This window comes from Tiliqua scincoides, chromosome 3 (assembly GCF_035046505.1).
Source record: "Tiliqua scincoides isolate rTilSci1 chromosome 3, rTilSci1.hap2, whole genome shotgun sequence".
Classification (NCBI taxonomy): Eukaryota; Metazoa; Chordata; class Lepidosauria; order Squamata; family Scincidae; genus Tiliqua; species Tiliqua scincoides.
The window spans coordinates 69,817,778-69,838,628 of record NC_089823.1 but is presented as its reverse complement, the minus strand read 5'-3'; the positions used below and the strand labels follow the sequence as shown (position 1 = coordinate 69,838,628).

At 45.0% G+C, this 20,851-nt stretch overlaps 1 protein-coding gene across 1 annotated transcript; it reads right to left on the bottom strand.

Moving 5' to 3' along the window:
* Positions 1 to 2,604: 2,604 nt before the first annotated feature.
* DYNLT3 (dynein light chain Tctex-type 3) lies at positions 2,605 to 16,369 on the bottom strand. Its single transcript, XM_066621306.1, has 5 exons — positions 16,340 to 16,369; positions 11,599 to 11,640; positions 10,167 to 10,290; positions 6,870 to 6,947; positions 2,605 to 3,551 (listed from the first exon to the last, which is right to left on the bottom strand). Exons 1-5 carry the CDS (start codon positions 16,367 to 16,369, stop codon positions 3,475 to 3,477), a joined length of 351 nt encoding a protein of 116 aa, XP_066477403.1. The 3' UTR covers positions 2,605 to 3,474.
* Between the last annotated feature and the right edge of the window lie 4,482 nt (positions 16,370 to 20,851).

Below are 20,851 nucleotides of genomic sequence, written 5' to 3'. Positions count from 1 at the left end.
GCGTTATCTCTAACTGAAAGTAACCTCAGCTTGCTCTGTACTGCTTCAAGACTCAATAAAAAGCAAACCCGGGAGGCTGGTACAAAAAGTCTCTCTCTCTGCACTCTCAACTTTCAATCTGCCTGCTGTCTCTTCATTGCCTCTCTGATTTTTCACTGCTTCTGCTCCTACACTACATCAAGCAACCTGGCCTAGAGTCCAGTTTGCTTCCCAAAGTCGTTGCTACAGATCACATTTTGCTATGGAATGATTTTAGCTGTCTTGAGGCAGTTGTGTGCATCAATTTCATGAGTACACAGATATCTCTGTTTATATTAAAATAATGTGGGATATACCTGCTATTAGGTTAAATGTATAAAAACAACTAAACCATTGCTGTTTTAGGGCCCAATCCTAACCAGTGTGCGCTGGCTTACCATAAGACACGTTTGTGAGCACATTTGCTGGGCTAGCGCTGGTGGATCACCAGTGCTCCATTGCTTGGCAGTCGCGTGGACACCAGGCGGCAGAGAGGTCAGTGGGGGTGTGGGGGGAGGCAAGGAAGAGGCATTCTGGGGTGGGGGGAAGACAGGGAGGAGGCGTGCCAGGGGAGGGGACAGGAAGGGAGGGAGCTCTGCTCCACTGGATCCTGAGCCTCCGTGTCAGGCTGCTGGCCTAACAGGGAGGCTCTTGATTCTATGGTGACCCAACTGTAGCACCATTGCGGGGCTATGTGTCTTACCCCACTGCGGGGTAAGCCCCATTGCAGGGCTACATGCCTTACCCAGGGGAAGGAGACAAAAGTTCCCTTCTCCTGAGGAGCCACCATTGCTGCCCGAATAGCACAGGATGCTGCAGTAGCCATTTCTGGTGCCACAGCAGCCCCACACAGCGGGTAGCTCAGCATTGGGCTGTTAAACATTACAGTGTTACAGTAATTCAAACCAAACTCACTGCAATCATCAGCAACCATTTCTAAATAAGCATTGCAACTCAAAACATCCCAACAGTCTTGTTTGCAAAGGGCCAAAGAGCCTAATGTTATAGTGGAGTTCAAGTTCTAGTAAAGATTAAAGTAATTGCAAATGTCAAAATTTTTGGATAAGCTATTTAAAAAAAATCAACACCTTGAAATCTAAACACAAACACTTGTGGATGTGTTTAAATTTGCTTCATTTGAGTAGTTTTTCAAGTTAACAGGATTATCCATTTGACTGAAGTTGAGCATTTTCTCATTTTTGAAGATTAGTCTGGAACTCAGATATATGCTACTCTGTGTTCAGAAGAAGTGTTGTTCTGGGTTCAGTATTCTGTGTTCAGAATCAGAAGAAAAATTTGCTGCATTCTACTGAAATTTACTCTGAAGTAAGCACAAGACTGCAGCCTTAAATAACAATCCATGTCAAAATCCTTAAACACAAACAAAAAGGATTTACAGCTGTGGTTTTCAAACGCTCCAGTAGTTTGAAATGCGCAGTAAGTTCTTGCAAGGGAGGGGAGGGAGGCAGTGGGTGGGGGAGGCAGTGATGTGATCCCCAGGATCTGTGCAATCGCTCCACTTTCACTTTCCCTGACCTGGGGAGCCCTGCAGGTGCTCGAGCAGGGTTCCCTGCACCCTGGTAAGGCTGCTGCAGGGACTGGTGGGTGCACCCCAGTCCCCGCAGCCCCGTCAGAAGTGAAAGTGGAGAGATCATGCTCCACTTTCAGTTTAGCAGAGGCAGGGCGCAATTCCCCCACTTCCACTTTGGAAGCATCGAGGAGCCCTGAGGACAGCTGTGCAGGGCTCCCTGCACTCCTGGGAGGGTGCAGAAGGCTGTGGTAAGTGCAGCCAAGCCCCTGCAGCTCCCAGAGCTGTGTGATCCTGGGGATCATGCCGCTGCTTCCTCCCTGCCTCCTGGCTGCCCCCGCCCCTTAAGGGCAAAGAGGCGACGACCCACAGGCTGGGGTGTCACGACCCTCTGATTTACAGGCTAAACCTATTTATATTACTTGAAAGTAAGTTCCAATCATTTTAATGGAACTTACTTCTAAGGACGTGTGCATGGGATTGCAATCACAGTTAAATATTCTGTAAACAACACTTGGTTAAACTGTGATATTTTTTAAAAGTTGTCTCCTTCTAAGACTTACATATGGATAATTACTTGTATATATGGTAGTTTTAAATGACTAAGGCACAATCCTACACAAGAACTGAAAGAGGAAAATGCTGTCTTTGAAGATATTGATGTCATATTTATGTCTTGTCTCCTATATCTGTATATATATATCTTTGTCTCCAATATCTGTGCATGCATATCTACCTGTCAAGGCAACATAGCAATGTAGAAATGCTGCCATGGTCTCCTATCATCCTTAACATACATTTGTTGTTGCACTATGTTTTAAAACTGAGCAATTAGTTATTAAACCAAACCTTGCAGATTGATAAATTAATCCAACTTCCCCAATTTGGTTAATATACATTAAGAATTGTGCCATTGTACAAGATTATGCACTGTTGGCAGTTGATTCCGGCATGACAGCTACATTCATTCGCAGAACATTCATGCCCTGTATGAGGAAAGCAGATAATATTGTTCTCCAGATATTTTGCCCCCAAAACAAATTTATAAGGTTTATACAGCAAAACAATTTTATAAGGTGTTTGATTTTCTTCTGCTCTTTTGCCATGCTATGTATTATATATTAGTCTATATATTAGAATATCATTCCAAGTAGTTCTAACCTAGTGGTTTTCATGCTTAGAACTTTCAGGAAACTTTTTCACATTAGCTTTTCTACTGAGGAGCCAGCCATGAAACCCCTGTATGCTGAGTTACAATCTCGGGGACAAACACAGTTCAAACATGGCACTGGCCAGGCCTGTTGAGCCTTGCCATCACTCTGCCACAACTGAGTACAGTACATGCCTTAGAACATTTTCAACACTCCTCTGCAACTCTGGATCTTTAGTAGGGAGCAGGCTTCCTGACATTATTGATCTGCTATTTCCCCAAAGAGCCCCTGACTAGTTTCCAAAGAATCTTAAGTTTCTCTGGGACACAGTATGAAAACCAATGTCCTAAAGCACTAACTTCTGATACTCAACACAAAAAGCATTATCAATTTCTTTCTATATAATATTGCCCTTCCCTCTAAAGATTACATATCTCTCAACCGAATGGGGAAAGGGAGTTGGTGCAAATATATGCATTCTTATTTTTATTTAATTTTATATCACTTCTTCCAGGTAGGCAAAAAAAAAAAAAAAATAAGACCCCACAGACCTGGAACACTTAAAACTTTGCTTTGCTTACAGCTAGTGTTTAGCAAGCTGCCAGCTCGCTAAACTGAAAGATTATGCTTTAATATATTTGTGCGGCAACCTTTTAAAAGCACATTTTGTAACTCTTTCGCTAGTGCATAAATATATCTAATACAACGTATTCTGAGTATTTGATAGTTTCTGATCATGAAGGCTTTGGCATAACTTAATGCAGCTTGTCCAGTTTGCTACAGAATAATGGCTACAGCAAAGACGTTGACAACGCAGTTCATAGTTCTGTTTTCCCATCTGACTGTGCAGGTACCTATAACAGATTTAAGGAGGAAAAGTGAGCAAGTTCTTTAAGCACTGTGAAGCAGACAGTCCACTGACCACAACTCCCTTGCAAAAATGACCTACAGAATACAACCCCAGACTGGCATACATTGATTTGGTGGGCGGATTGACTCATAATCCCAAGCATCCTTACCAGGAAACAAATCTCTTCTTGAGATTTCTGAGTAAACATGTTCAGGATTGATCCCAACACATGTACTATGATGCTTATTAAGAGGTGGAAACTTAGAAAAGGCCTTTATTAATAGGCCACATGGTCTAACAGCATAGCATATTAGAACATGAAGTTACAGACAAACAACCACATGGCCAAAATCCAAACTGTCCACTCCTGCAATTTACTTGGCAGATTCAGAACAGAAGGTCTCTATAAGCCTCTTCACTACAGCACTTTGCCAATGAAACTTTTTACCTATGGAAAGTGAACAGGACTGATCTCTTAGGATCAAAATACACACACACACACAAAGAATAAAAACAAAAAAGACCCTTAGTGCCTGACTCAAGCACAACGTACTGGAGGAGAGGGTCTAGTGCTGGTGGCTCCTGCAGCTGTGCAAGCACTAAACCACCTCTGTCCCAAAGCAAGTGGACAAAGGGTTCTGAACTCAATCTAGGGATCTGCTGCCACTGAACAGTACAAAACAAGAGGAATATTGGACATTAATGATATGTTAAATCATGTTGCCTTTGATCATGCACCTTTATGAGCACGACACAACTTGCCACACTGCAGCAAAATTCTCATTCAGATCTGAAGTGCAAACAGCAGTTTTTGGTGTAGAACTTGTAAACCCAAATAATTTAAATCAGGAAAAAAAAATTCTGATCAAAAACCAGATGCTCCTCTCTGTCATTCCTACAACTGCAGAAACACTGAAAAGAAATGCTGAGAAACCACACTGCAATCCTAACCACAATTTCCTGACAGTAAGCCCCATTGAACAAAATAGGACTTACTTCTGAGTAGACCTGGTTAGGATTGTGCCCAAAGAGGGCTTGAGGAGTGCTTATCACTTTTATGCCCTCATGAACTGGCACTTCCCATCCAAGAGAATAGTCACTTATCCTTTACTATGACAGGGAGCTAGACAGATTTGATCCAAAGAGTGAATACTGTTCAAACACTATACATGTTCAGTCACCAAGAATGATTTCATATTCAATGTAAACAGTTTCTGACCTGTCAAACATACATCCTTCCTGCATACAACAGAATATCACCCGCTTTTTCTTGTGTTCTTCTGTAGTCCAACCATAATCCTGTGCTTCTTATTTGGGAGTTTGCCTCATTAAAAAAAGTGGGGCTTACTTCTGAGTAAACACTCACAGGATTGATCTGCACAGCTACTGCCTGAGCGTATAAAAATCCTTCTCAACAAATATGGACAGAACTAGATTGCACTCACAACAAAGGATTTGCTTAATTAATTCATTCATTAAAACAAATTGTTTCTGTTTTACTTAGATACAATCAGACATTATTTCACTATCAATGTAAATACTGAATTGTCACAGAATCAGTGTGTAGTGTTTAGTGCACATGACCAAGTAAATTATTTGGTATGGCCATTAGCAACTTCAGACATTATTCTATTTCCTTATTATGGCCCCCAGATTAGCAAGAAATTAAGCCCTGATGCTGCTTTTTTGTAAAATCAGGTTGGTAATTCAGGCAAACATAAAATGGGTTGACCAATCATTTTTGTCCTCAGAATTAATGCATTTTAATGGGAGAGATTTATGTAGGAAAGTCATTTGTTCCTGTTTTAGTACAAATTGTTTTGATGATTGTAATCTGCAATTTTACAACTGTGTGCTCATTAAATTTTGAAAACAAGTACAGTATGCCTTGAAGATTATTTTTCAGTTTGTGCAAACTAAATAAACTGCATCTGATTACTGTCCCCCCCCTATAAACAGTCAACAAAACAAGACCAACTAATAAGATTAATGCTAATAGTTCAATTTGACCAAGTTTAACATTAGATCAATCCTTTTAAAAAAGGAAAGCACATATACTTGATTGTCAATTACAAAGTAGAAGCAGTTGCTCCCTGTGAATCAGAGCCCATAAAACTGGAGATACTGCCAAGTAAAAAAGGATTTATTTCAGAGAGGATGCAGCTCAACATCTGATCACTCATATTTCTAGCAATGAGATTAAGGGTCAGAGTACATGTTACATGCAGCTGCATGCAGTTTTTATTTATTTTTTATGATGAGATGGCTAATATCTTGAGAGAAGGCAAGAGTGACTTCCATTTTTTCCCAATCAAAATTGCTTACCCCCATTTTTTCTTCTTCCCACAGAGTAGCAGTTTTCAAACTCTCTTGGAGTAAGTCCTGGCAGGGGCAGGGGGGGAGGCAACAGGGGCAGGGGGAAGGCAGCGACGCAATCCTCAGGATCGCTCCACTCAGGAGGGCTGCAGGGACTGGGATGTCCTCACAGTCTCTGCAGTACCCTGTTGGGGGTGTGGGGAGCCCTGCTCGAGTGCCTGCAGGTGTCCCCAGCTCATTAGAAGTAAAAGTGGAGTGTTCGTGCTCCACTTCCGCAAAACCGGAAGTGGAGCGCAATCACTCCACTTTCACTTCTAACAAGCTGGGGCGCCCTGCAGGCGCTCACGCAGGGCTCCCCATACCCCAGGACAGCTGCTGCAGGGATTGGTGAGTGCATCCCAGTCCCTGCAGCCATCCTGAGCGGTGCGATCCTGGGGACTGTGTCGCTGCCTCCTCCCTGCCCCCGCCCTTTAAAAGGATAGAGGCCAGGGCCTTCAGGCTGGGGCATTGCGATGCCCCAGTCTGAAAAACACTTCCATAGGGGAAAATATATGGGACTCTGTATGGGGTGAGCTTGAAGGGCAGCAAAAGCATCCTGAAGAAGACAATTTTGAGCAGAAAAGTGTTAAGCATGGAAAATGTTATTCAACTACATTTACAAATACATACATAAACATGCAACAATTTTAAAAATACCGTAAGCAAATTACAGAATAATGAAAGCACAAGAAAAGTCTTGGAGAGGTGAATCTCTTCCCCACTTACCTTCCCCTCTGCTGCCTTCTGCAGGTTTTTATTATAAACAGATGTAGGACACTTTTAGATATTTGTAGTTTCATCCAAATTATATTAATTCCAAGCAATACAGATTACATTCTGGTGGTTGTATTTGCATTGCCATGTCAAATAGCCTTTCTCCTTCTATACACCATTGCACAATGAGGAGGGAATGTGTGTTGCTTTTTAAATGAAGCAGTTTACCTAGATTCTGCAGTGTGGCACTTACCATCAGTTGTGGTATCCCAAAAGCATGAGCTTGCTGTGTGGAGACCTGCTCCGCACTTCTGCATGATTGCACAGGTTACTGTAGAGTGGAAGAACAAAATCCATGTGTTCATTAATAAAGCAAGAGACCTGCAGACTCTCTCCTTGTAAAGCTTTTACAGAACTGAGAGCGCTTGTTATAGAACTCTCAGCGCTTGCTGAGAGTGGAAGATGGGCAGCCCAATCCTGAAGCCGGCGGCTGCATCCAGCTGCACTGCCAAGGCCACTAAAGGTCTCCTTAGGGAAAGAGAACTTTCATCACCTTCCCCCAGGGAAATCCCCAGGCCCCACAATGGGTCTTTTCTGCGTCAGCTATTTTGCTGGCATAGACTTGAGAGATTCCATGTTGGGCTTCTCAACCCAACATGGAGGATAAGATGTGGTGGAGCAGAATTATGTAGGTCCCACCCCCTCCGGGCCAGTTCCTCCCCTGCCCTACCCCAAAACTATTCACTGCTGGCTGGCACTGCTGGAGGACCGGCCGGCCCTCCATGTAGCTCCTCATGTCTGTGTGCTGTAGACATGCCTTACGGCATGTTTGCAACATCCAAGTCTGGCTCTGAGGAGGTTCAGGAATGGACCCTAAGGCTGCAATCCTATCCCACTGAACTCAAAGGGGTTTACTTCTGATAAAGAATGCATAGGCTTGCACGGTAAATTAGCAAAATTCACCCTTTGGCAGAGTATGCTAAAAGAAAAAACTTACCACTTCGCCCTACAATTATTCTGCTGCATAAATCATATTTTTATTGCACCTGGAAGGCATAAGCCTATGATAAGATTGCAGGAATTGCTGTGCATAATGCAGACATTGTTCTTCAAAAGGACTGTCAATGGACTTATGTTTCTCTTTGAACTACCACTTACCTGGACTTACTTTCACTGGAATATCAAGCACCTATTTACTGGAAAGAATTCTTCTCTATAATGGCACAACAGACACTTTTAGGGAAATTCCTTGCAGCTTGCAACATGTCACCTACTTGCTATATGTGTGCCTGTCTCATGAGGCATGCAATGATAACCTTAGGGTTTAAATGTATTTTACACTCGAATAATAAAACTGTCACTTAGAGGAACATGTCCTAGATTTCAGGGAAGCTTGTTTGCAAGTAATAGTTCTGTAATTCTTTTTATTATTTTTTGCAGACACTGTTGGGTACCCACTGAATCTTTAGCAAGCCAAAATCTGAGTTTAACATGAGACTCATGAGATCCAATACTGTTATGAGCCTAAGACCCAAATCCTAACCAACTTTCCAGCGCTGGCATAGCTGTGCCAATGGGACATGTGCTGCATCCTGCGGTTTGGTTAACATAAGAACAGCCCCACTGGATCAGGCCATAGGCCCATCTAGTCCAGCTTCCTGTATCTCACAGCGGCCCACCAAATGCCCCAGGGAGCACACCAGGTAACAAGAGACCTCATCCTGGTGCCCTCCCTTGCATCTGGCATTCTGACATAACCCATTTCTAAAATCAGGAGGTTGCGCATACACATCATGACTTGTACCCCGTAATGGATTTTTCCTCCAGAAACTTGTCCAATCCCCTTTTAAAGGCGTCTAGGCTAGACGTCAGCACCACATCCTGTGGCAAGGAGTTCCACAGACCAACCACACGCTGAGTAAAGAAATATTTTCTTTTGTCTGTCCTAACCCGCCCAACACTCAATTTTAGTGGATGTCCCCTGGTTCTGGTATTATGTGAGAGTGCAAAGAGCATCTCCCTATCCACTCTGTCCATCCCCTGCATAATTTTGTATGTCTCAATCATGTCCCCCCTCAGGCGTCTCTCTTCTAGGCTGAAGAGGCCCAAACGCCGTAGCCTTTCCTCATAAGGAAGGTGCCCCAGCCCTGTAATCATCTTAGTCGCTCTCTTTTGCACCTTTTCCATTTCCACTATGTCTTTTTTGAGATGCGGCGACCAGAACTGGACACAATACTCCAGGTGTGGCCTTACCATCGATTTGTACAACAGCATTATAATATTAGCCATTTTGTTCTCAATACCCTTCCTAATGATCCCAAGCATAGAATTGGTTGCAATCATGGAGGCCTCTTCATAGTAAGGGAATGTTTGTTCCCTTACCTCAGAGCTGCATTGACCGTATGTCGGTGTTGGAAAGTGGGTTAGGATTGTGCCCTAATTCAGGGAAACTGTAACTGTAGGCACTGTCCATGGTTATAGCATGGATCTGGCAAGGAGGTAGATGTGGTATCAGCAGTGGCCCCTTTAAGGATAAGGCCTGGGCATCCAGCAGAGTGTGCTGCACAGCTGCAGCCACTTGAAGGTAATAGGGCCCTCAGGGAAATAAGGAGCACCTGAGGCAGAAAGGGTGTGTGGGTAGCAGAAGGAGGAAAGTTTGAGGAAGGGCAGACTGGATTAATGGACTTTGGAAGCTGCTGGAGCAGAAACTACTGGTGACACTAAGACTGGTGTTTGGCTGCTGTGCCCAAGACCTGCTGATGACCCATGGTCTGCTGTAGTGGTGGGAGGCTACTGCAAGAAGGAGGACCTCTGTAGGTTAAACAGGTGAGCTACCCTGGTGGTGATGTCTAGCAGTATTGCAGGGCAGAACCAGGGTCATTTTTTGAGGAAAGAAGGGGAGCTAACTAAAAGTGGGCATAATTCTCCAGGCAGAGCTTGGACTGGGAATCTGGCAGAACATAGCATCAATGAGAGTTCTGGGAAGACATGCCCCCTCACAAGCAACATACTGCCCCACCTTCTTCCTGTGGAGAATGTATTCTTCAAACAAGATGATTTCCTCAGGATGAGTAGAAATAAGCTATAAGCAGGAATATAAGCACAGCAGCCATGGCACAGCTGGCCAGCACTGTCTCATTGATATTGCAGCTCTGGATGTATCAAAATACATAAAAGTTCAGAATTGACCTCTCTGTGTAGGCTTGCGAGAGAGAATGTGTGTGAGTGTGTTTTTTCTCCTTTGTATGCATGTGTGAGTGTGCAATCAACCCCAACTGTTTTTATTAATTTGTTTGGTTGTTTTATTATTTTGTAAGTTCCATTGTTGTTGTTTTTTTAACTTAATTTGTAAGCTGCACTGGCAAAGGAAAAGCAGGATATAAATTTCTTAAATAAGTGGACTTAAGGAGCTCTCAGTACTCCAGTCCAAGGAGAAATGCATGGAACACTAGTTATTAACTGTATGGTGCCTCAGTTTACCATATAAATGGACCTGAAATTAATTCCTCCCAGAAATTTTTAAAAATTCAAATTATATGCAGATTCTTACCAATGTATTTGTAGGTTTTCCCCAGTTTTACGAGATGAGTTAAAGACTGTTCTACTATAGCTGCAGTCCACTGATTAACTTTGTCGTGGTTGTAATCTGCCTTGGCCAGAACAACTTCTATACACTGAAAATGCACAAAGTTAAAAAAAAGATAGTTGAGTAAATATATTTAAAACGTCTAATAGTACAAATGCAAACATTCTGAATTCAACAATGAACAGCAAGAAAACTCGCATATCACAGATCATTTCTAACTTCTTTCTCTTACTATCTATAACTTCCGAATTAGGAAACATCATTCAGACTCAGAAAAATCTTAGAAAACAGTGTATTATCTGTACCAGTGGTTCCCAAACTTCTACAGAGAAGTTGGGAAATGTGTAAATCCTTGCAGGGAACGGGCAATGGCATTAACGCCAGGATTGCGCCACTGCTAGGGACAAAGGCGGTTTTTTCCTACTCACCTGTGGCAGCACTGGCCTCCTAGGGGATGTGGGGGGCCCAGGGACGCATCCTCAAGAATTCCCAAGCCTCAAAAAAAGTAGTGATTGGAACTTTTTTAGTGATGACTAAAAAAGTAGTGATTGGAACTCACTTCCAGTTTTACAACTGAAAACTGGAAATGGGTTTGGATTGCTATTTTTTTAGTCATTCTGAGGCTTGGGGCCTATGGAGATGTGTGTGGGCTCCCCGTACCCCCCAGGAGGCCGGCAGTGTCACAGGTGAGTAGGAAAAAAACCCTTTGTCCCTAGCAGCAGCACAATCCTGGGGACTGCATTGCTGCCATTGCTGCAGGGTACTCCCCTTAAGGGGGAATGCCCTGTCTCCGGTTCCGCTGGTGGGTCATGACCCACCAGTCTGAGGACCACCAATCCATACCACTCCCATCTTTGGAGCCAAATTTATGTGGTAAACACTAGTAGACATGTAGAGGAGCTTCTGACAATAATCCAAACTTTTGTCTCAACATGACTAAAATATCACATTGCACCCAATATTATGTGCAATCCTATAATACTTTTCTGGGATTAAGCCACACTGAACACAATAGGATGGACTTCTGAGTAGACATGCCTAGAATTTCATGGTAAATTATATTAAAACCCCTTTCTCCTGGGTGCAGGTGACACACAGTTATGCTTTTGTTAAAGCTCCACCTAAGATCTGAGGAGAAAGGGGCATTTCAGCTCTGTGGGAACTCAGGGCTAGTTCAGATGACTCTTCTTTGTATTTTGGTATTAAACATATTTTTAAAATCCTATATTCAGAACTAATTATAAATAGGTTGGATGTGAACATTTCTAGTGATATCCATCTTCCCTGATTCTTATTACAGAAACTATATTACTATAATATTACTACAGAATATGACAAACTTATTACTATAATATTTTCCACAATACTGTATGCTAAGTTAAAATGTATAACTTACGTCCTTAATAATACTGTGGGCTTCTTCAGAGTTAAAGGTCATCTGGAACAATAATATAAAGAATTATAGTACATCATCCCACTGATTTTGGAAGAAACATGAAACTGGGCAGAGTCCTTCTCTTAAAAAAGGAACAAATTTCACAAATCCATAATCGTCTCATCCATTCATTCTGATTATGACAAGCTCATGAATTGGAAGTGCACAGCAGCATAAAAACAAAGTTCTGTATTAAATATCTTGCTGAATACTAATCACTTGAACAAAAACTAAGATGGTCCAAAAACTAAGATTTTTAAAAAAATGTCATTCTGACTGTACAGAAAAACCACAAAAAGTCTCCATGCCCATGTTCACATTAACACACCACATTATCCTTGTGACCATTCTTAGTTTGTATGACCAGAATAGGCCAATGTTCCACACTCATAGATAAATGGGGAACTCACCTGAAAGTAATTAGGTTAATAAAGCCAATGTACAACGGGGACAGTTAGGACTATGGAGGGGAGACTGTTAAGTATAGTCTAAGTCAGGCGTGTCCACACTTTTTGGCAGGAGGGCCACATCAGCAGAGAGATGATGTGGGGGGGGGGGGAGAGAAGAAGTACAGGTACAGCCTATTTATCCACAGATTTTTTATCTGTGGATTTGTCTCAACACGAATGGGGTGGGGGAACCAAAAGTCACACACACCTTTGCCCTGCACTGGTATCTTACTCCATTTCCAGGCAGCCCAAAACATTGGGCGAGGCAGAGCCTTTTTGCAGGCAGGGAAATAACCCTGGAAGAAGTTCCCCTTGCAAAGGAACAGTAACACTCCTGGAGCCCCTGAGCCAGCAAAGAGACTGAAGAGGGGAAGGGGGGGCCAAAAATCCCTGTAACCAGAAAACCAGAACATGTGCAGCAAGGTGGAGCTCTCTCTCTCTCTCTCTCTCTCTCACACACACACACACACACACACACACACACACACACACACACACACACACACACACGGGCAGGTGTGGTAGCAACAGAGGGCTGTCTGCTTTAAAAAAAAACCAGGGAATGTTGCCAAATCCCCCCCCCATTGAGATGGTTCAGGCAATCACTGACACAAGCAACCCCCACCCCCTTGGTGCAGGCAATTGCCGACACAAGCAAGCCTTCCCACCAAGCAAAGCATGAGATTTAGCCTACAATCCTCTCCACACTTTCCTTGGAGTAAGCCCCATTGACTACAATGGGGCTTACTTCTGAGTAGAAATGCATAGGGCTGGACTCTTAAAAGATCAGCATCCCATGTGAAAGAAGCCGGGCAGCTGGCAACAGGAAGGGCTGAGTACGGAGCGGGAGGGGATTGATAACAACTGCCTTAGTTTCCTTCCATCCAGAAGTGTCAGGCTGCAGTATATTTGCGTAACTCTATGGAATTTAGCACAACATGTTTTTTTGTTAATCGAACCGAGTCACGGAACAAAACTAAGGATAAATAGGCTCCACCTGTAATTCACATTTCAAATTTGAATAAATTTACATAAATGAATATATTAGAGATGAAACTTATATGAATGAATGAAGGTCTTGCAATAGCTCAAGGCCTATAAAAGGCCTTGCACAAAGCAAGGTCAGCCTGTCCTTTGCTGCTACTGCATCAGAGATGTGAAACAGCAAGCAGTGGAGGGAGCCCTCGTCCCACAGCTCATGTGAGAGGTTGAACAGTTGGCCATCATGCTGAGAGCAGTTGCATCAGACCAGTGCAGGCTCCAGCAAGAGCCAGAGGCTGGGGGCTCCCTGAGGGCTGCATTGGCAGTTCATAAGGGTCGCAAGTGGCCCCAGGGCCGGGGTTTGGGCACCCCTGGTCTAAGTGAATATTCACTCTTGTTTTGCTTCATAGCTAGTTATGCTGAATTTACTGTTCTACAGACTGTGTTATGAATCCAGCTGTGTGCATGTGTGCGCACACACATGTATATCAGTGTGGGTTGCTTGTAAAATTTCCTGCAAATATCTTAGAAGCTCCCATTAGAGTTTAAAGATCAGTGCTTTTAGATCTAAACACCACTGTATTTTCAGAGATTAGGGGCAGTTTAAACATGCAGAACAATAACACGGAAACAATTTTTCCTGATTCTTTGACTTCAGGCTGCAGGTAGGAGTGCCAAGAAGGGGTTTCAACACAAAAGTGATTCTCTGCACAGAGAAACACAGTATGCCAGGGAAGAGATAACGTGGAACCTTTCTCTTTTGACATCATAGATTTTTACCTCCAAAGAAGGTTTATTTATTACTTGGGAAGCAAGTATAGAGGCTAAGAGGATGCAACCCTTACCACCCCTGTGAATCTCACCCTCTCAAACTCAGCAGGCAACCTTAACCAAGTTGTTCCTTCTCACTCTCAGTTCCCCCATCTGCAGTATGGGCACTCTTTGCAATGCCCCCTAGAAACACAGAGCCTTTTCCCTATTAAGATTTAATGTACTGCCATCTGCTGTTTTATTTGGGAAATTCCCAAAGATTCCATATTTAGAAAGATGTTGCTCCTGCAGGCAGGATTGCATTGAGACAATTGCTCATACAAGTTCAACCTTGTTATACACGGATTTGACTCAACATGAATGGCACCTGCAAATGAGAAGGAAAGTGCTGATCCCCAGAGAAGGGGAAAAATGTACTCCTTTAAAATCACAGTTTAAAAAACTGCTTTTTACTGTTGCAGAGAGACAGTCATGCAAGTGATTACAGGTATAACCTAATTATCCACAGATTTTTCTGTCTCAAAGCTGATTTAATTCCCTTTAAATTAAAAGGAAAACAGTCGTTTAATAATGCAAGAGAGGATAGCCTATTAGCAATCCAGCAATCATTCTCTGTCCAGGCATCACTCCTCCCTTCTCCCTGAGCACATGAAAGGAGGTCAAATGGCAGCGATTATCACCTTCTCTATTATTTTCCCCCTTGCTGGGGCTCCTGGTGAAGGGAGGGATTGCTACCTCCTAGTGAAGTGCCTGGAGAGAAACTGATTGCCTCTGTGTGCATTTCAAAAGGTCAGCAAGGCTGTTTTTAAATCACCATATCAAAGAGACTTTGTTTTTTAAATTGATTTGATGCATTTTTTGTCATCCCTGACAATGAGACTCAACCTGTATTCCCCTTTATTGTCCTTTCTATGCTGAGGTGCACTGGAGATACCTGGATCATTTGGGAAACAGGACAGGATTCACAGACTGTGATTCATCACTCACTATATTCTGAGTGATTTCTTTCTGTTGAGAAAACTGGGAGAATTTTGCAGCTTTTTTGCAAGAGGCAATGGAGTTGTGTAGTACAGTGTTTCTCAAGGTTTGTCCTCTGCTGTACCACTTCACACGGTCCACCAATTCAAAGAACCACTAGAAGAAGCTGGTGATAACATCATCACCAGTTACGTCTGGGTTGGGAGGCCAGATGCAACACCAGGAAGAGGGGCAGGGTGGATGGGAGGGCTTTTTCAAGTGCAGAAAAGTATACTTTGGAGCTCTGCCCGCTAAGTAAAGCTTCCTACTGCTGTTTCTTGCATCACATTCCTGGTCTCACTGCCAGGAGGCAGGGGTCCAGGGGTCCTATGAGTACCACCAGACACCACCTGAAGTACCACTGCTTGTATCAGTACCAATGGTTGAGAAATAGTGGCGCAGTAGGAAACCTAACCTTCCTCTCAGATGCCTGTGAACGTGTTATAGCAGGATCTCTCATTTCATCTCCTCATTTTGTATGCTGTTGTTTTATTTATGCCAATAAAAGATTTAATTGAGTTGTAGCATTTTGGGGGAGGGGGCAGTCAGATACACAACCGCTCGCCTACAGACTGAAGTGATGCTGTCTATAATAATAACTTAGCTCAAGCACTACCGTGTGTTATTTATAAATTTATTTTCCCAGCAATAAGGAATTTTACTTTCTTCTGTGTGCCACCCCCCAAAAGGCACACTCTGGCTGCAATTCTCATACATACATACTCTCATACCTGAGGGAAAGCCCCACTGACTAGAATGGGGCTTACCTCTGAGGAGGCATGCATAGGCTTGGGCTCTAAGGTCGCAATCCTTTCCACACTTACCTGGGAGTAAGCCCCACTGACTAGAATGGGGCTTACCTCTGAGGAGACATGCTTGGGCTCTCCTTGCCTTCCTGAGGCTAATGACAAATGACAGCTGAGTGAGCCAGCCTGTGGACACGCCCACAAGCGAGGCAGAGCCGCTTCTGATTAGTCGAAGAAGAGACGGTTTAATTGTCATTTTACCCAGGCCTGCGCCAGAGCCGGCTTAACAGGCGTGAGAGTGCTGGTTGAAGAGCACGTCCCGCCTGTTTCCTCAGTAGCCCCCCGCCCTCCCCCGCGTGTTGTCACAGGCCGAACCGGTTCCCCTGCCTGTGTGACTGAGCCCGACTGGGCACGGCCTAAGGGCCCAATCCTGTCCACACTGATCCGGGAGTAAGCCCCGTTGACTAGAATGGGGCTTACTCCTGAGAAGACCTGCGTAGGCTTGGGCTCAGGGACGCGGGTGAGGGGGCGGCGGAGGGATCTCCGCCCTTCTTAGTCACGCGGCCCACCAAGCCGCAGCGCCCGCGTGAGGGTCCGACGAGGGGGATGAAATCACTCCGCGCGGGGGCGAGGGGGAAGAGCGCGAGCGCCAGAGTGACGCCCCTTCCCGCGGGGGGGGGGAAGGCGAGGGGGTTCTCAGGCAGCTCTGCCGCTCCCGGCCAGGGACGCTCGCACTACCTCATCGTTCTGGGGGTGAAACTCTTCCATGGCGGCAGCGGCGTCTCTCGCCCTTGTGGGAGCTTCGGCTGAAACGCAGCAGCTCCTCCCTGCGGGTGGCAGCGGGGCACCTCCCCTCCCCGCCCACAGCGCCCCCTGCAGGCCGGGAGGGGCGACCTCCGTCGGGCTCGGGCCGCCCCAAGCCCTGGGAGTCCTGTCTGCAGCTGCGCTTGAGGCCGGCTCAGGCCACTTACCTGGGAGTGAGCCCCACTGACTAGAACGGGGCTTGCTTCTGAGCAGACGTCTCTGCCAGCCCGATCCTATGCCCGCCTGCTCAGAAGCAAGCCCCATTCTAGTCAATGGGGCTCACTCCCAGGTCAGTGTGTGCAGGATCGGGGCCTGAGTCCTCAGCCCCACTCCTGGGAGAGGGGAAGGCCACGCCTTGCTGCTCCAGCCCGCGCAGGCACACAGCCCGCGCCCTGTCCCCACCTGTGCCTTTCCTGGGCCGGCCACTCCCGGGGTCCAGGAAGACCTGACGACACTCAGGTCGTGGCTATGGATTCAGCCTGCTTGAGCACCTTCGCTTGGGGTATAGTTCAGTCGCAGTTCATCTGTTCTGAATGCAGAAGCCCCTGGGTTCCATCCAGCGTCGTCACTACAGGGGTACAAGCTGCACTGGGTGACATGTACAGGGGCTTGTGTGTGATGCACACTAGTGACCAAAATCACTAAAACAGCCATTAGGACTAATTCCATCATGTTATGTAGCACTTGATGCATAATTTAGAGCAGAATGCAATGAAAAAGAGAACCATGTTGAAATATCTGTGTTCTGTCAAAATGTATAGCCAAAAAATCAGTGGGGTGGGGCAATGGTACATCACCATGCCCACCACCCCGGTCTTTACCCCCCACCCACTGCATTGGAGGAGGTCAATCATGGGGGTGACCTGTGATACAAATCCTAGTAATAATTATTTATTCCACAATACTGTATGCTAAGTTAAAATGTATAACTTAGCTAAGTTAAATGTATAACATTTAAGTTAAATGTAAAATTTATTCAATAAATAATATTTATATTATTTTTCAAATAATTTAGTAATTTATTTTTCAAATAATTTATTAATTATTAATAAATGTAAAAATTATTAATTATTATAATTAAATAATTTATAAAAATTTATTACAGATACAGGACAGGGAAATGGGATAGACTTGGGGTCTACATGGGTTACACGACCTAGATGCCTTTTAAAGTGGGTTGGACAGACGGGTGATGAACAGGAAGGCTGGACAGAGGTTGCCTGGCACTGATTGGTCTGTGGAACTCCTTGCCACAGGAGGTGGTGGTGATGCCACCTGATGGCTTAGATGTCTTTCAAAGGGTGTTGGACAGACAGATGCTGGACACGGGCTGGCTGGCTGACTGGCGGACTCTCTCCCACTCCGCCCTTGGCTCTCAGGGTCTGGGGTGGAGGGAGCTATTCATGGTGTTGCACAGGTTCTGTGGGCAGGTGGGCCTTCTTGTGGCCAGCTCTCTGGAACTGTGAAGCACCCTGTCTGGGTTTCCCTGTGTGTCTGGAGCCCAGCCCAGGTGCCATCATTTCAGGAACTGAAAGTGCCCCACAGGCTGCCAAGGGGTAAAGAGCGCAAAGTCCCGCGTGCCATGCTGGACTGCTGCAGGCAGGGACCCCTCCTTGGGGGCTGTTGTCCACTTGCACCAGCACAGGTTGAACCACTCCTTCTTGGGGGGGAGATGGGAGAGAGGAGGGCCTCTTGGTTCCCTCCCTCTGGGCAGTTCCTCTGCCAGGAGGAGGAGAGTCACCCAGCCGGAGGGGGGTCAGAAAGGGGAAATTGGTCTAGGTGGGGACATAGCAGCAGCAGTACCCTGGAGGCAGGGGGGGCAGGCCAAAGGAGCATCTCCCCCTCCTGTCTGCCTACAAACATAAGCCCTGCTGGATCAGGCAATAGACCCATTAGTCCAGCTTCCTGTAACTCACAGTGGCCCACCAAATGCCTCAGGGAGCACACAAGACAACAAGAGACCTGCATCCTGGTGCCCTCCCTTGCATCTGGCATTCTGACATTGCCCATTTCTAAAATCAGGATGAGGGGCCTGTGATGAGGAGCTGGATGCTGCCCCTTTTGCCCCCTTGTCCCCCTCCCAATCCTGGGGCTCCTGGTCCGCAAAGAGAGACAGGGAGAGAGAAGGGGCCAGCACCAAGCAGACCCTGCAGTCAGCAGTGCACTCAGGCAGGGACAAGACCTGGTCCCTGGGAGCTCAGTCACTTCCCCCCCCCCCCCCCGCCAGCAGAGGCTCATCCCCCCCCCCACATCTCCCTAGCAAACAAAAGCTGGCACCACACACAGGGCTCCTCCAGGGAGTGGGTTTGGGCTGGGCTGCAGTTCAGCCACTGGCATGACTTGGTCATCCATTCATCCATCCACACATGCACACTTAGGGAGATTTCTGTGGAAAATGGGGAAGTGAGGAGAGGCCAGGACATGGCACTGGTTAACCAGTGAACACATGGGCTGGTCAGACAAAGTATGTGTTTGTCAAACTAGCCCAAAGCCTAAAAGAGGGGGGATTTTCAGAAGGGGTTTGAAGGAAGTGGGAAACAGCCTACAAGTGTTCCAGGAGGCAGTTCCAAACAAAGGAGGGAACAGCAAGGAAAAAGGACAGTCATCTGAGGGAGCAGGACAGGGAAGGTATGAACATCATAGAAATATAGTGGGATTTGGGGGAGTGAATTCATAGAGAGATTTGGTGGCCAGAAACTAGCAGTTGCTGGGGCTTTTGCAGCCAGTTAGCTGCCGTCTTTCCTGCCTTGCCAGCCCCACAAGGCATTCTAATACAGGCTTGCCTTTTTCCACCATTATTCAATTATTTTTCAAGTACCCCTAAAGGTCCTGGCAAGTACCTGGAGGTACATGTACCCTAGGTTGGGAACCACTGCACTGATGGATTGAACAGTACTGTTTAGTTGTTTTTTCCAGTTTTGCAGGATAATACATTTTACAGCACAATACTATATGTTTACTCATAAGTAAGTCCCACTATATTAAAGGGGTGTACTCCCAAGTAAGTGTACATAAAATTGCAGCCTTAGCAATGATCCATTTTTTAATGCCCATCCTGATTCTACACTGCAGTTTAGCATCACAACAGGGCAATTCCTAGTTATGTTCTTAAAGTGTGCATTCTTGTCTCTCTAGGTAGAAAAACCCTGACTGGACATATATAGAAAAATGTTTGAATTGCAATCACTTCATTTATGCAAGGGTTATTGTGTCTATACAGTGTCAATGCAAGATCTACAGGTAGTATGCATCCAATTATAATGATACACCAAAATGTAGCTGTAGTTGAACATTCAGAAGTATCTGTGTATTGATTTTTTCCAGCTACATTGCTTCTATGAAAACACTACATCATACTACAGTAATTTAAAGTTTAATAACCTGCTATCTGAAGGCAGGAAAAAATTCTATAGCGTTTGAGCAAATGGTAGCCAAAAGATGGGAAAATGCATTTTTAAAAATCTCTTACAAAAGTCTTAAGATGGCAGAATGCACTATCATTAAAACAAGTGGTGGCCACAATAGCGTAACTGGGTTCACAAATGGACAATATCCACGTACAACACATCCTCTGCACGTTTACTCAGAAATAAGTCTACTTTATTCAGTGGGGCCTATTCCCTATTAAATTTGTTTAGGATTACAGTTTTAAGGATAGCTATAAATACAATTGATAGTTGACTGACAAAGCCATATTTCCTGATGCTGAATATATTCCTGAAAGGACAACATCACACTTCCTATACTGCAAACATTTTCAGAGGTGTCTGCTGCTTGCCACAATATGTGCAGTGTAATATTTGAAAGGAAAATATTTCAGTAAATGTGTAATGGATGTGCCCAAGAGCCACACTTAGCTGTGGCTCCCTGTTGCTTATCCACTGTGCTGCTTTGAGCATCATCCCAGGTACCTGGGAGCTTTGAGCAGATCCTAAGTAGTTAATGGCTGTATCTAAAAGACTTCACCACATCCTGGGTCCTTTAGGACTGACTGCACGGTCCTTTCACACAAGATCTGAGCTCTGCTGTGAGGGGCAAGCTGAATCTGAGGAAGACCCACACAATCGCTCTTATGTGGCCATTTATAGATACTCTTAGCTGTGGGTTGGGTTGGCCCAATACCTCCCAGTGTACCTGCTTACTTGCCAGAGATCTATCTGCTGCCTCTGTTCCTCCTCCTTTCTCTGACATTTGCCCACTGCTCTCTCCTCCTCCTCACTTTGTCTTCTACTTTTTCCTGTCTTTTTGAATTCAGGGAACAGGAGTAGTAGTAGTGGAGACAGGTGAATATAGGTGGTCCTGCTAATCTGCCTCTCTCAATGAGCTTCATGGGCAGGCCAGCCCTGGAGCTTATATAGGATCCATTCACAGTAAAGCAGTTGAAATGGTTTGCTATTCCACACTTCCTCAAAATCTGTAATCTTAGATATACTTAAGGAATACCTA